The 17,010-nt window shown below is 41.2% G+C and overlaps 1 protein-coding gene across 1 annotated transcript in view; it reads right to left on the bottom strand.

Annotated features, from left to right (window-relative positions):
* The window catches only part of OCA2 (OCA2 melanosomal transmembrane protein), a 189,381-nt gene that overhangs the window by 156,568 nt on the left and 15,803 nt on the right, over window positions 1-17,010 (bottom strand). The window contains exons 2-5 of the mRNA XM_009931146.2: window positions 8,073-8,171; window positions 7,276-7,464; window positions 3,636-3,693; window positions 2,664-2,736 (exon numbers count right to left, since the gene is read on the bottom strand). Of these exons, the coding sequence (XP_009929448.2) occupies window positions 2,664-2,736; window positions 3,636-3,693; window positions 7,276-7,464; window positions 8,073-8,171 (419 nt within the window). The remainder of the gene's footprint in view (window positions 1-2,663; window positions 2,737-3,635; window positions 3,694-7,275; window positions 7,465-8,072; window positions 8,172-17,010) is intronic.

The raw sequence follows: 17,010 nt of genomic DNA on the forward strand, positions 1-17,010 counted from the left end.
AACAGCAGAGGTCCCAGATGACTGGAGGATTACCAGTGTGACACCCATTTACCAGAAGGGCCAGAAGGAGGATCCTGGGAACTACAGGCCTGGCAGCCTGACCTCGGTGCCGGGCAAGATTATGGAGCAGTTCATCCTGAGTGTGCTCAATGGGCATGAGAAGGACAACCAGGGGATCAGGCCCAGCCAGCATGGGTTCATGAAAGGCAGGTACTGCTTGACCAACCTCATCTCCTTCTATGACCAGGTGACCTATCTAATGGACAAAGGAAAGGCTGTGGACATCATATACCTGGAGTTTAGTAAGGCCTTTGACACTTGTTCCCCACAGCATCCTCCTGGAGATACTGGCTGCCCATGGTTTAGATGGGTGTACTCTTTGCTGAATAAAAAACTGGCTGAATGGCCGAGTGCAGAGGGTGGTGGTGAATGGAGTTAAATCCAGCTGGAGGCCGGTCACAAGTGGTGTCCCCCAGGCTCAGTTTTCGTTCCGGTCTTGTTTAACATCTTTATCAATGATCTGGATGAGGGGATTGAGTGCTCCCTCAGTAAGTTTGCAGATGACACCAAATTGGGCGGGAGTGTTGATCTGCTTGAGGGTAGGAAGGCTCTGCAGAGGGATCTGGACAGGCTGGATCGATGGGCTGAGGCCAGCTGTATGAGGTTCAACAAGGCCAAATGCCGGGTCCTGCACTTGGGTCTCAACAATCCCATGCAACACTACAGGCTTGGGGAAGAGTGGCTGGAAAGCTGCCCGGCGGAAAAGGACCTTGGGGTGTTGGTCGACAGCCGGCTGACCATGAGCCAGCAGTGTGCCCAGGTGGCCAAGAAGGCCAACGGCATCCTGGCTTGTATCAGGAATAGTGTGGCCAGCAGGAGTAGGGAGGTGATCGTGCCCCTGTACTCGGCAATGGTGAGGCCGCACCTTGAGTACTGAGTTCAGTTTTGGGCCCCTCACTACAAGAAGGACATTGAGGGGCTGGAGTGTGTCCAGAGAAGGGCAACGACGCTGGTGAGGGGTCTAGAGCACAGGTCTTATGAGGAGTGGCTGAGGGAGCTGGGGCTGTTTAGTCTGGAGAAGAAGAAGCTGAGGGGGGACCTTATCACTCTCTACAACTACCTGAAAGGAGGTTGTAGTGAGTGGGTTTTGGTCTCTTCTCCCAAGTAACTAGTGATAGGACAAGAGGCAATGGCCTCAAGTTGTGCCAGGTGAGGTTTAGATTAGATATTTGGAAAAATTTCTTTACTGAAAGAGTGGTCAGACATTGGAATAGGCTGCCCAGGGAGGTGGTGGCGTCACTATCCCTGGAGGTGTTTAAAAAGCGTGTAGATGTGGCATTTCGGGATATGATTTAATAGGCGTGGTGGTGTTGGGTGGATGGTTGGACTTGATGATCTTAGAGGTCTTATCCAACCTATGATTCTATGATTTGACAGACTGGGCCATGACAGCCATGGTGCTGTTCAACACCACACATATACAGGAGCTTTAAATAATAGTTTCAAGGAGGACCAAAATATTTATGTGAACAGGGTATCGATGGCAGTTTACAGCTGAAGTTGTCACTGGTCCTACTAAATGTTCACTTGCTTTCCTCTAAGAAGCAATTTGAACTTTTAGTTATAAATGGCCCTCAAGCTCAAACATTTTCTTCCTCAGTTATCCTACTAATTGTTGCTTTATATTGTTTCATTATTTGTGACAGTGAGAATGCTAATAATCAAATCTATTTAAAATAGACTCTTCCTGCTGAAAGCCATGGAACTGCCCAACAAAACTGAAAAAATCAGCATTTCAAAAATTAAATCTTACCACACCTTTTCAAAATAAGAATTCTCGTAGGAGCTTGTGAAATACATTTACAAGTGCACCATCTTTTAACACTAGTGAAAAAAGAGCCAAATAGATTGAGCACCAGACTGATTAAACAAGAAATATAGTGAGAACAAGAAATGTGATTTATTTGCAAAATTTTGTGTTCATTTACTAACTGAATGTTCATCCCTCAAAGACTTTTCACATTCAGGTCTGCGTTCACCTGCGATGAGTCTTTTTTATTTTGGGTTATTCTATTGCTTGTTCTTTTGAACAGTTTCTTGGCAATCTGTTGACTTAAATTCACTATAGAGCAATTTTGTACTGAAAATTTGTAAAGGAATCTGCATCTCCACTGAAAAATATCTACAGATCTACAAACCCATAGATGTGGCTGGGCTAAGCTGTTCCGGAAACATATCCGCAAATCGTCTAGTTCCCTGCTTTTGAAGGAGTTCACTGGGTAACATCATGGTCCAAGTATACACTACAGCTATGTTACAGACGACAGTACAGAACTGGTCTGGCATGCAAGTGCTGCAGCCATGTGCATATGCTAGCCATGGCCCCAGCTATTTGCTGGGCCTTGATCCTGCTGGGTCTGCACGCTCTTTGTTTCATGCAGAAGCTGGACACAAGGACTGGATGGACACCACAAGGCGCCATTCAGTGTGACTTGGATAAGGAGCACGGCTGTGGCCTGCATCAAAGGACAAGTCTAAGCGCAGCCCAGGCTCTGAAGACATCCAATCCCCTCACAGTATAAGACAGAAAACACCCACTCATTCAACCAGTTTATCAACGAAACTTCAGTTCAGGTGTTTTTTTTTCAAAGAAAGAAGGATACAGAAGCTTTCCAGAGGTGATACAGCCAACATCTGCCAGGACACACCTTGATCTGGGTAAATGCCAAATAAAATCTAGGGCAAGGATAAAAACCAAACATTCATTAATAACACAAAAACTGAAAAATACCTGCCAAGCCTGTCTCAAGTACTTGACCAAGACTCCTTCAAACTGTACATTAAATGGTAAGATTGCTTTCAGTATTTTCAGGTGTGTTTCCATCACAGCTGAAAAGCAGCCCTTGGTTACTTAATAAGGACAAGTAATATTCCTTCGATAAATTTACTGCCAAAGTCACATATTCCATGTATTTTAACCAAGTGTCTCTTAGGACAGAATTGTAATCTTAAGGATTTAACTGAAAAGCTACGCCCACATCTGAGGAAATACAGTGTCATCTATTTTGCCTCTGATACAGAAGCCCTGCTAGCCAGAAAAGAGTTCTCCACAGCAGCTAAAAGGATAAACTCCAACTTTTTGAAATGTTCTTGAAGTCTTGCAGTCTAAGATTTTGCTGATTTTGAAGATTTTGGTAGGGAAGGGCAGCACTCTGGCAGCCCTGGTAGGGAGCTGCCTACCTCCCCATGGCCTTCTGCCTTTCACACTGTGGAGCACTGCCATTGCTGGTGCATCCTCCACAGCATGGCTTTTGCTATGAACATTCCTCAGTTGTTAGCCAGTATCTAAAGACTTATCCCAAATTCAACAAGCAACCAGAAAAGACATACAAATTGGAGTTTAAACTGCCTCCTCAAACTCAACTGCTTACCCTACCATATTGTCCAGTGGTGGCAAGTGCACCAAACAGTGGTCTGATTAGGCAGGAAGCCCTGCACAGTACTTTTTTCATTTTTTGCCATCTTGCCCCCACCCTCAAGACTTCTTTTGTTAGCTAAGACCAAATATCATACCGCATTTTGATCTTATTCTAAGGAAATGGGGGCCAGGGGAAAACTACAAATTCAATACTTACAGAGCAAACTATCACAAAGATAAAAAGGCCTGAAACTTTCATGAATTTTAGACAGCATCTGAAACATAAGAAACATGTATTTATTATAACATTATATATATATTTCTTATAACATTTTACATATATTATAAAATTATTATTATTTTAAAAAATCTTTTCTGTTCTCTTAGTAAGTCTGACATTTCAGAAGCATCATAGTAAGCACTTACAGGTGATAATATACCATGTCAGAGCATGGACACCACAACGCAGGGTCAGCAGGGGCTTAGGAAGCCTCAGTGACTCTAAGGACTCCTGCCTCAGGTCTGCTTCCAGCTGTGTCTCATGGCACGGGAAGGAGGTTTTACCCTTCGGGAAAGCCAAGTGAAGGCTGCAGCATGAGCTGGTGCTGGGACCTGGAGCCACTTCTTGGCTGCTGCTGCTATACCTCAACAGATCCAGAGCCGCATCAGCTCTCCCTGGTCTCTCCCAGGGAGGCAAAGGAGCACTACCAGTGCAGGGAGGTGGCATGGCTAAGCAGAAAGCCCACCTTGTTGCGTAGAGGTGTGGTGTTGTGAATGGCATCCTCAAAATTGGACTTCTAATATGTATGTTGAAAGGTGTTGGGAAACAATGGTTTGAAGACAAGAAAAAGCTTTAAGAATCTTCTGATTTTATTAGTGTCTCTTTAAACCAAATGTACTTTATGAGCACCTCTAGATAAACCAACTACCAAAACTAGATATTATTTCTATAGCACTTCTGTGCTCTTTGAAGGAATGCCCAATTCTAGAGATGTAATGCCATCAAATCTGAAGTGTCAGAGCTTACTACTGAGTGGGTTAAGCAAGAATAACTTTAAATTAAAATGTGGATGTTGAAAATGCATGTTCTTGAGCAAGAAATCTTAATACTTAACACTTTAAAATTACTATTTTAAAAAATTTTACCGTTAAAGGGAACTCTTAACTAATTATCTTCTGGGTGCCCATCAGTACCTTACACAGATGTCTTCATTTACAGAACTCTTTTTGGTGATTTGCCCTTATTACATCTTTTAATTAATTGAAGGCATTCATGTTCTTATACAATTTTTTCAGAAGTAAACATTCAAACATTGCTTTTCTGACAGAATGACAAATGTAAGGATTGATTTAAGCCTGATGACAAGCAAGAAGGAAAACATTTCAAGTTACTAGGACAATTAGTTGAGAAGGGAACAGTGCAATAAATAGCTGCAATGACAGATGCTATAGAACAAAATATTAAAGCAGAGTAGTCTGAAGAGAGTCAGAAATAATATTTAATCACAGTGAAAAAAGTGCCTAAATCAAGTTCATTGATTGCAAGCCACATAAGTGATTGGAGACCCATTTTTTAAAAACATTGTTTTCTATAGATCCTTTCCTCTTTAGAATTCTCCAGACAGGCAGAAAAGCACCCCAGCAGCTAACAAACTAGTACAAAGGGGCTACAATAGCCTATGAAATACAAGTGGTAACAACTTTACACAAACTTTGCACAGCATAAAAATCTAGAGAAGGCAGAGGAAGATGGCAAGGAAACCAGTCAGGAAGCTTCTTCCAGACATGCCAGGTAGCCCTACTCTACTGAAAAACAATGTGGCAGAGTGTGGAAAGAAGATAATAAAGGTTTGAAAAGAGAGGAATGACAACAAAATCCATTATCAGCACCTCATAACCAATAACTTCTTTTGGTACTGTGAGATTTATGAAAAATACCTAGTGCCAGCTTAGTCATGCATCCTCTGTCCTGTTTGTCTATTCTCCTCATCCCTCCATTACAGTTCTATTCTGGTATTTTTGAGAATTCATTATGTTGTGAATTACTAAAGCCCTGTCGAGATTGGTTTAGTTTTAATGTGCTTGATATTTTCTGTTTGCACTTTGAAATTATAATTTCTAATAACAATAATAATTCAAACTGTTATTGAAAAAAGAAACAGCAATAACTTTATTTTAAGACATAAGGGAAATTAAAAAACATTGATTAAGCCTTTATAAATTTGTAACCACTTCTCTGTAAGTAACAAACCCATCTAAAGGAGCTGGTAAGATATAACAAAAAAGCTTTTGGAAATGTTTATCTTATTAAATGTAAAATTTAGAAGGCTTTTTTCCTTCTGTCTGTTTGTTTTCATGGCATTCGTATTAGGGAAGCAGCACTTTTAACAGCTTACAGTTGAGAAGTGTTCAGCCTTTGCTTCACCTGTGGTTTGCAATCTGTCTCTTCCTACAGCACTAACCTGGCACAGCAATACAAGTACAAACCCTGTGCCAAATCCTGCACTGATACATGCCTCCGGCACAATCTAATTTGACTGCAGTTGGAAACACATGAAGTATAAATCTATTAAGGATTTCACCCCCTGTTCTAAACCAAATGATTATTAGTCTGATCTGCACGTGGTGTTGGGCAGTTTAGCTCCATTTATTATCTCCGCAGAGTTATGCTGATTTACCAGAGCCAAGGAGCTGGCCCCATATGTACCATCCGCACTATAGCAATGAAAATATTTCATGGGAAGTTCTGCCAGAAAAATGCACTACTTCCCAGATTATAAACCTACGTGGTACTCGAAATAATGGTTTCTACACTCCCGCTCGATGCCTTTGTTCTGTCAAATACCAGGGAAAGCCACCAGGAGCGTGAAAAAAGACGCCTGCCAAACTTCTTCACATCTGCTCATATTGCACTAATTGCAGCCATTGAAATTCTCCTGTTCTGTTTGTTCAGCGGCAGTGCAGGAGAGTGGCACTCCACACAATACCATATGCACGATGAAAGGAGGAAAACAACTGCAAAGTGATGAGCTAAGACAACGTGCAGACTGAGAAAAGATGCACAGATATCTCATTGGAAAGGCTCCGTGGATCAACACGGAGATGCGGACATGCAGTGCTGGGCTCCATATAAATCTGCAGAGCTCTTTGCAGAGGCCAAAACAAATTAGTAAAAAGTGTTGAAACTCTGGAAGGGGCAGAGGGAATGAGTATCCAAAGTTAAATGGTTAGCTAGTTAAATCCCAGGCAAAAATATCCTGAGAAAATTTGAACTTAAGCTCTTATCATGTTGGTATCTCTCAATATATTAACAAATTCAATTTCCTCCATGCCTAAATGACGTAAAAGACTACTTTGAGGCAAGGAGTGAAATAAATTAATGTACTTAAAGACAGAAAAATGCTGAGTTAGATTTTGATTGTGTATATGTGAAAAGCTACTATAAAAACTACAGAAAAACTGTTAGATACATATTTTAATTAAAGTGAAGCATTTCATAAAAGTAACAAATAACTGAATAATAAAGCTGTGGATTCATCCAAGGGGCTTTTAAGCAATGGTTTCAAAGAAACTTTACAAGCACTATAGAAGGTATTTAATTACAAATTTAGAATAGGTGATATGATTGATGCTTGTAAGAACAAAGGGCTATTGATCATTTGGCAGAAGCTGTAATCAACATCACCAGGGTTTATTTATAAACTATCAATAACAAGATAAGGCCTAAATATGGAGTGTTATTTTATTCATTTGCAGAAAATAAGTAATTTTCTAGACATCTATACTTAAAAACTAATCCTTGCAGACATAAAAAAAAAAGAATGGAAAAACAAATAAATGAATGTTTGAATTCAGACCTCATCTTTGATAAATTGAACTTGACATGGAGGTTGTCCAATATTTCATATTTCTCAGAAGAAGCAGATCTAGACAGACTTGTCATTTCACTTCCCATTTGAAACCTTTGCTCAAATTCTGCAGAGCTGTTGTCCCATGAATCATCATCTGTGGTAAAATCTGGATTATGAAGAGCCACGCACTGCAACCTGTCACACATTTTCAGTGAACATAATAAAATAAAACAGTGATTTATTTCAACAGGTAGTAGATGCAACTGACCTTGCATATCCTTAGGTTCACTGTGAGAGATTTTAACAGAAAAAATCTCAGGAAGAGATTTATTCGGTACAGACCGAGCTGCCCTTGGTGACACAGCTGTGTAGGCTGAGGAGCAAAAACAGAGATGCCATGACATTTAGGCACACCTGGGAGAACCAGTTCTCTGATGCACCAGGCAGATGTACCTCAGGATTTGGTGTGCAAACTCCCTGTAAGGACCCTTTCTATAGCCCAGCTGTGTCTTTCAGTGCACCTGATGTAATACCATACGGAACAAATAAGAGCACACAACACGCAGTTGCCTGTTCTTAGGGCTCACTAATCACCCTGACCTCAGACCTTACTTCCTTCCCTTCCCCTTTTACAGCCCCTTCTTTCCACTCAAGGTCCTCTAGAGTAATTCTCTGCTCACAATCCCAGCCATTCACTTTATTTCCCAGCAGGTTTGGTGTCAGGATATAAGAAAGAACCTTGCACAATTAAATACAAGAGAGCTTAGAAAAAAAGTATTTCAAGTAAAATGAAAGTAACTCACCTATTTTCGTCTGAGGAAACCTTCAGTAGTGGTGTCTTCTCTGTAAAGCCAGTGTTTTTTGACCTTGAGCTGAATAATTTGGAAAAATTGAACTGATATCTTTGTAGGGAAAAAAAAAGAAAGAACAGTAAATCTGTGGTGCAATGATTCACTACATTTCTACAGAATATTTTGCTACAAGTGCTTCTCGCTAGTTAAATATTCCTGAAGAATCATGTTCACCTAAATTAATGTTTTCATTAAGTTTGAACTAGTCATGGTAGTTACTTCCTTATCGTCATGGGGGACTCTACTACATAAAAGAAATTTATTTTATCCTAAAAGCAGCATCTGAAACAGTCAATTAAATTCCCTCTGAATACCACAAGAGCAATAGGCACCTAACTTACACTTACATGCTTATATTTTAGACACCTACATTTACAGTGGAACAACTGCACTGCAGTGAGGCAAAAGTCTTGATGTAAATAATTACATATATTCATATAAGTTCACATTAACATACTTCATAAAACATAAAATAATGGGATAATTTCTGTCCTGTAAATGTCTTTTGAGACATGGATCACCAGAAATCTACTAATCCCTACAACCCTTCGTATTAGGGAAGAAAGCTTTATCTGACGTACAAGAGCTTCATTACTGCAGCACAATCCCTTTCAAATAGTTTCTGTCAAGTCTTGGTCCTGGTACTGCAGATAAGTAACAGAGAGTAAGCTACATCTTGCCATATTGCATCTTAACATTGTTAAGAAGCCTTTTGCTAAAATATAAATCCCAAATCTTAAGAAACAGCTGAAGAGAATCAAGGACAATCACACTGGTCTGGCTTCGGGGCAGGCTTCTGGGAGAGATTAAATAATTGAGTCATTTTAGAACGCTTTTCAAGACCTGGCTCTTCCAGAGGCATTTCCAGTCAAAACCACCATTATTCAGACACTCTCAGATTTATTCCATTCAAAACTGCAGCCACACACCACCAGAAAGTCCAAAACAAATCTGCTAGACACAGGCAATATGCAGATTTCATTACTCCCATAAACAGTTAGAAGAAACCTAAAGTGTCTTCTGCTATTGCTGGACTGTGAGGGGAAAGAAATTATAAAATCATAGACAACTAAAAATATAGCAAGGTGACTGGTAGTTCAATCTTCTAAGTATAAGACGAGTCGAAAAAGAAGGAACTGTGTATTTAACTTTATAACACAATGGAAGAGAGTGGAATTTCTTGCAATTTGTAGAGGTACACATGAACTCAGACTTTATAAAATTAAAAACTCCAGTTAATGCTTCAGCTTGCTTGTTTAGTAGTGTTATCTTTCAGAAGCTGTGCTAAGTGTGGAGCACCTGGATATGGTTATTTCAGTCTTGAGTGGCCACAACACTCATTCAAATTCTGCTGTAAGCACTATATTTGCAGTCTCAACAGAAGAGAATGAATGAGTTAGAGAGACTGAATTACCTGGCACCTCAGGCCAAATGTTGAGCAGATTACAATTCAGGTGCTAATTGCATTGACACCTCGTCTGTAAAGAGATGATTGCATACTCTGAAGCTATTGAAGTTCTTTCTTTTTCAAATAGGAGAATATCACTCACACAAAAATTTTAAGTGGAGAAACCCTGGTATTTTGAAGCAAGTGCTATTCTAATTTTAGCATGGCCTTAGATATAAAAGATTACCTAGAGCTTTTACAAAATGGAATCCATAAGGACAGCAAAAACATTGTCAGGACTTTAAACGTGTGCTCACCAAGCATTACTGATATGCTCCTGGCTAATCCCAGCATCACACTACATTCAACATTTGCATCCAAAGCTGACAATTTTAATAAAAATTCTGATGGTGGACCTTGAACTTGTACATTCACAAATTTAACTCATGCAAAGACCAATTACCTGTTTCTGCTTTTAAACAAAATGATGGCACTTGTTCCACTAAAAAGGCTCCAGATAAAATAAATTCAGTGAAGCTGAGCCCGGGAAGAAGGGAGGGGTGGGGGGAAGGTGTTTTAAGATCTGGATTTATTTCTCACTATCCTGCTCTCATTTAATTGGTAATGAATTAAACTCCCTTTTCTCCCCAAGTTCAGCCTGTTTTGTCCATGACGCTAATTGGTGACTGCTCTCTCCCTGTCCTCATCTCGACCCTGGAGCCTTTCATCATATTTCCTCTCCCCTGTCCAGTTGAGGAGGGGGAGTGATAGAGTGGTTTTTGTGGACACCTGGTATTTAGCCAGGCCAAAACAACCTCAGATGAAGGATCCAGAAGGCTAGTTAAAGACATCACCTTTGCTTTCTTTTTGCACATTTGTTATTCCCACTTGCTGGTATAGGTCTTGCCGCTTTTAAGTAGAGCTGTCGAGCTTCACAGATTGCCAAGAATGGCCAACACAGTAAAAATGGAAAAGGTCTTCAGATAAAGGGAAAACAATTAGTACATGACAACATCAATTTTCAGAGAGTAAAAACACATGGACAAGCATAAGCAGCAGGAAACAGCCAGGATTGACAAAACAAAAATAATGAGAGAAAAAGCAGAAGACTCTCAACTCCCCCATGATGTGATTACTCTAATTAGAGAATGAAAGTAATATAAACAATAAAGATAATTAGGGCATAAAAGAATCTTGAATGCTGAAAGCTTTAGAAAGAAAATCTGAAAACACATCATGAAAAAATAGCATGAATTAAAAAAATTAAAGTCATCCCTGAACGGAGAGCCTAAGGCAAGCCCCTCTGTGCCTTTCATACTTCTGCAAAGACACTATTGGTGCAATTTGGTCATCTGCTTCATCAAAAGGTAATAGAGAACATCTACAAGCAAAACCCAGGAAGGCCCAAAGACAACGTGCTATACCGGAAGCAAATCTGCAGTGCTCAAAAGCCCTCTTAGCATCATGCTAAGATGCTCCTCAGCCCTGCAAGAGGCTGGTAATTGTGACACTGTGTGAAGAAGCAAAAGAAATCAGCATGACACATTTCAAAACCTAGGATCGGTTTAAACTTTTAATGTTTCTTCACAGTCAAAAGAGCTAGAAACTTTGGTTATACCTACTTGCTAGAAGTAAGTGCAATCTATCTCTACTGGGCAATTCAGCAATGTTACCAAGGAGCTAATCACCAGGTCAGCTCATTAGGCCATTGTGGATAGACCTGTTCATAGGAAGAGAAGACTGCTCTGGATTTATGCTATGTGCAGATGAGAAGCTGATAAGCTGGACACCAGCTGTGCCCATTGTTCTTCTCTCATGGTTCAGACTAAAAAATCATTAGCATTTCATACATGAAATACGAGAAGAGACATGAAATAATTGCATTTACAATGTATACATTTGTATTTAGGTATGCACATAGGTCTTCACACAAAAAATTAACATTCTCATTTCCCTTTCATTCAAAAGTGATGGGAGAAAACGAAGATTAAAAGCTTTGGAAAAAAGTATTTGACCAAGACTTGTTCAAAGACTTACAAAGCATCACTCATATGGAAAGATCCACGTAGAACTGACATCAGAAAAAGAAGAGCATGCCCTACCTCCTGTACAGCCACAGCTGTGGCCACATTCATTCTCACATTTGCTACATCTGGATATGTTTTTTTAATTGAGAGAAATATTTCAAACAGAAGATTGTATTCTTAACCACTTGGCTACTGCTGTAACGGTCATATATACAGATTACTCACTGCAGGAGTATAGGTTTGTTCCAAGGAATCGTGTTTTCTGAGATGATTGCGTGCAGTCAAAGTCATACTTTCCCATTGCTAATCTTTCAAGTAATTACTATTTCTGATTGTCTTCATAGTAATCCAGAAGAGGAACCAGCATGGTAGGAGGGCTGTCCATACCTCAGATGATACTGCAGGTTCTGCCCAGTCATGGAGGTGTCCATGGATGAAGCTCCAGTTGCCCGACAGCAGCTGGAGAAGGGTCTCACCCACAGTATTAAAAAATATAAGGGTCCAAACACAAATTCAGGGCATCTGCTGCAGAAGCCCCCACAACCTGTGGCTGTGCCACCGCTCCCACAGATGAGCAAGGTTCACGCTCTTCTGGTGGTAATCTGTATCTCTCTACAGCTGTACAGCAGAGATAGGACCTTCAATCTCCTACACTGATTTGAGCAGTTCAAGGAGAAGCAGGGTCCACCTGCCCTCCTGGTTATGTGGAGAGGTACAGGGAGAGCAAGACAGGAAAGAAAGAGATGAGGGAGACTCTAGCTGCTCCCGCTAATGGGCTGATGACTCCTCAGACATTATTCAGAATTGGTGGTTGAACAGTGCTGCAGGTTCCACATATAATACACCACTATTTCTCGTTACTTGCAGGTGATAATTTTCAAAGTCTTCAGAGGTCTTCAGATTAAATGCAAAGAGAGAACTTGATTTCTGCTGCTGAGCACCAGACCTGTCCCACGACCACGTTTTCAGGCATTTCGTAATGTGTTCGCACATGCCATTTTAAACAAAAGGAAAAGGGAGATTTTGTGGTAGGAACTGTTTGTTCAGCAATAAGCAATCTTTCAGTCCCAAATACACTACAGCAGTGTACACCAAAAGAATTAAGCATCCTACAAGAACCTGTGAAAGGAAAAGACCATATTCATCCTAGTTAGCTGGCGAACACTTCAAACAATCACTATGTTTGGCTGGAACCTATTATTTAGCCTTGTATTGAAAAAATTAATCATGCTACACAGTGCATGAAGTTTTCAGTCCCTATAATAAAAAGCATACATTTTAAACACCAGCTAATATAATGCTTCATCTGCCGTATGCTATGTCGTGCACAAAACTATCAGTAAAAGATCTATTTCTATGACAACAAAATGCAATAATTCTCACTTCTACAGAAAGGATTTGGTCAGAATTGAAGAAAAGGTGAATATGGAAGCATAAGTATTATGCAAGAATATTAACAGTTTTGAACATAACTTATTGGAAATTTCACTATATAAAAAAAATAAAAGCAGAATCTCTTCAGGAAAAAAAAAAATAGCATTCTTCCCTAAACTAGTAATCACTAAAACTGTTGTAAATGTGAGGTTGGGTCTTAAACAAAAGTCCAGGGGTACTACTGAGTCAAGAGAGTCCAACAAAGACAGTAAAATTTTAAGCGAAGTTTTCTAGAGGAGAAGGCGGCCAGAGTAAGAATATGAGAGACAATTAATCATGCAGGAGACTAGTAACAACAATAAGACTTTAATTTATCATTTCTACATTCTTATAGGCTAAAGCCTAATTTCAGAATCATCATCTTCACCGAATAGAGAACATTTATACAAATTGTATGAACTGAACTAATTACTCTTATCATAATTGTAAACAAGCACAATGCAGAAATAAATTGAAAAACAGAGAGGTTTTTACTAAATCAAAAAGAAAACACACAAAAAAAACAAAACAAAGAAAATAAAGGAAGCCCGACACCATTTTTTGACTGCATGTTATGGGTTTGCGTGGCAGGGTTTTGGTAGTGGGGGGGCTATAGGGGTGGCTTCTGTGAGAAGCTGCGAGAAGCTTCCCCCATGTCTGATAAAGCCAGTGCCAGCCGGCTCTGAGACAGAACCCCCACTGCCCAAGGCCAAGCCAATCAGTGACGGTGGTAGCGCCTCTGGGATAACAGATTTAAGAAGGGGAAGAAAAAAAGCTGTGGTGAGACAGCAGTTAGAGAGACGAGTGAGACAATGTGAGAGAAACAACTCTGCAGACACCAAGGTCAGTGAAGAAGGACGGGGGGGAGGAGGTGCTCAAAATGTTGGAGCAGAGACTCTTCCCTTACAGCCCATGATGAAGACCATGGTGAGGCAGGCTGTCCCCCTGCAGCCCATGGAGGTCCATGGTGGAGCAGATATCCACCTATAGCCTGTGGAAGGGTCCCCATGCCAGAGCAGGTGGATGCCTGAAGGAGGCTGTGATCCCATGGGGAGTCCGCGCTGGAGCAGGCTGCTGGTAGGACCTGCAGACCCGTGGAGAGAGGAGCCCATGCCAGAGCAGATTTGCTGGCAGGGCTTGTGACCCCGTGGGGGACCCACACTGGGGCAGCCTGTTCCTGAAGGGCTGCACCCTGCGGGAAGGACCCACGCTGGGGCAGTTTGTGAGGAGCTGCAGCCCGTGGGAAGGACTCACATTGGAGAAGTTAGTGGAGAACTGTCTCCCATGAGAGGGACATCACGCTGGAGCAGGGGCAGAGTGTAAGGAGTCCTCCCCCTGAGGGACAAGGAGTGGCAGAGACAACGTGTGATGAACTGACTGTAACCCCCATTTTCTGTCCCCCTACACCACTCGGGAATGGGAAGGAGGTAGAGAAACAGGAGTGAAGTTAAGCTTGGGAAGAAGGGAGGGGTGTGGGGAAGGTGTTTTAAGCTCTGGATTTATTTCTCACTATCCTAGTCTGATTTGATTGGTGATTAATTAAACTCCCTTTTCTCCCCAAGTTCAGTCTGTTTGTCCGTGACAGTAATTGGTGAGTGATCTCTCCCTTTCCTTGTCTCGACCCTGGAGCCTTTTGTCATATTTCCTCTCCTCTGTCCAGCTGAGGAGGGGGAGTGATAGAGTGATTCTGGTGAGCAACTGGCATTTATCCAGGCCAAACCAAAAGACATTGGTTTGTGCACTTGAAACACATTCTTTCACCAGATTTGGAATTTGTCTGGTTCTGATAAAGTCCACTTTTGGACAATGGTTACATGGTACAAACTGTGCCGACCAATATCATAGCATTCAGCTTTTAAACATTCACTGTGTACTAAGCAGCTGTATAAATACATCTATCAACATTATGATATATATGTGCCCACACAGAGACACAAGTCTCCATAATGTTTTCTTCTCAGTGGTAGCACGTCATGGGGGAACAGTTACGACCACCCATCACAAATGAAGTACGGTCAACTGATACACTAAGAGTCAAGGGAAGGATTAAAGATTCCAGAGTCCATAGGCTCCAGACTTTTTCTGATGACTGCTTTACGTAACTTCAACTAAATCAGCAAATAACCTCTAGACCCTTTAAAAGCATGCACTATTAAGATGTCAGAAAAAATTAGCAATGAAAACATTACTTAATACAGACTCCTTTTCTCTTTGACTTTCCTAATTTTCTATTAGACAGGACTGTACAGGATTCCCCAGAGGACTGTGGCACTGGCACTACCTGACAGCAAGACACTGCAAGAGGCACAGCCAGCTGGCACATCTCATATGGAGAAGCATCTGCCATGCCAAGACCAGAGACAAATAAAGAACATGCTTAAGAAAGATGTAGTGAAATGTGTGCCAAGCTTTTCCAAGATGGAAATGGTCCTTTATATAGGGCACACACAATGTGCTTGCTTCATTTGCTTCTGCTGGATTTGGAAAGTGAACATGTCCTGCAAGAGCAGGTAGTAGTGGTCTATCCTTCTTCATTTGTGCAATATTTTGCTATGTAAAGAAGTAGGGCAATTTTCCAAACAATTGGAAAATATAGTGCTTCCTGTGTTTCTTAGTTTTTAAATCAAATCAGGCTTTGTAGGGTTATTGTACTTCCTTGAAAAATGAAATTTTCAGATACCTCCAGGACTTGGTACCTCCTTTTCCTCATGAGTCTTTGCCTGCCTTTGTCAGGGGAAGTCTCCGCCAAGAAGACATCGGGACATGGTTAACAGAACAAGGACCTCACTGCAGTGTGTGAAGATAAAAGAAAGTACTTAATCTTTCAGCTGGACTGGAGCTTCTCTGACTCTGCTTAAGAGGACTAAGCTGTTCTCCACACATTTTCTGCTCCTTTGTTAGGGCACCACAAGGTCTAGCTGCCCTGTGGGCAGAGAGCCAGGAGCAGAGGGAGGCTGTGGGTCTGGCAGGACCATGACCTCCCTAACCAGGGCCAGTCCCAGAGCACCCAGTGAGGTAGCAGGGATGGGATGAGGAGGGGACCTGAGACAGCCCAGATGTTGATGACTATCCAGCTGGGTGCCCGTGATGGGGTCGGTCCAAAAAGCTTACTCTTTTAAGGGCTGAGAAGTTGCACTGAAAAAGTATAGCTGCTGTTTCCTCCTCTCCATTTTCTGCTTCAGCAAAGAAAATTGGAAAGCTACAAGAAAGGGTATGGAAAAACTGCAGTCTGAAGAAGAAAATACATTTCAGGAGCAGGTGCTGCCAAAACAGTTTAGCTGTTGGCCACTGCCAGCAAGCTGCAAATTCGAAATAGGCAGCAGTAGCTGGTATTGGTAGTGGTCCAAGTTCCAAAACTCCAGGTTCTCTGTGGATTACACAGATAACCTGTTAAGAGGTATTATTCCCAAATGCAGGGCATACTGAAAAATCAGTCTGCTATGGGGAAGCAATTCATCAGCAACACTTTAAGCATGGCTGCACTTGTAATACTTTAGCATATTCTGCAAGCTTGGTTCTTAAATGCCAACATTGCTCTTTGGCATTCACGATGGGCTTTTAGCCTAACCAGCTCTGTTGCTATCTGCATTTATGACAAATAAAGGGGGGTTCACACTTCTTCTGTAGTCTGTGAGGCAGTTACAAGAATCTCAAAAGTTAAGTAAGTGGTCACAACTTAATGTGTCAACTTTCTATCTGACCAGACTCTCTCAAAGATGCTATATGGGGCGCTGGGATGACAGAAACACAAATAGAGGGATAGGTCTGAGAAACAACTGGATGACATAACCATCTCTAGAGAAGGTTACTCTCCAAGCATTGCAATGGTATGATGTTCAAGTCTCAAAGGCTTGGGGGAACATTTATTGAAGCATGAAGATTCACTTTCAGACTAGCTGAGTTTAAGGATGGTAGAAGAAAAAGAAGCACTATTGAAAGAAGACCATTGACCACTGCCCAGATGAGGGAACACTCCTACACATTGGTGAGACAGTATTATTTTAATTCAATTTTCCTTTATCCAAGCAATGTAGTGACAAGCTGTCACACATAATTATGTTTC

This window comes from Opisthocomus hoazin, chromosome 1 (genome assembly GCF_030867145.1).
Source record: "Opisthocomus hoazin isolate bOpiHoa1 chromosome 1, bOpiHoa1.hap1, whole genome shotgun sequence".
Taxonomy (NCBI): Eukaryota; Metazoa; Chordata; class Aves; order Opisthocomiformes; family Opisthocomidae; genus Opisthocomus; species Opisthocomus hoazin.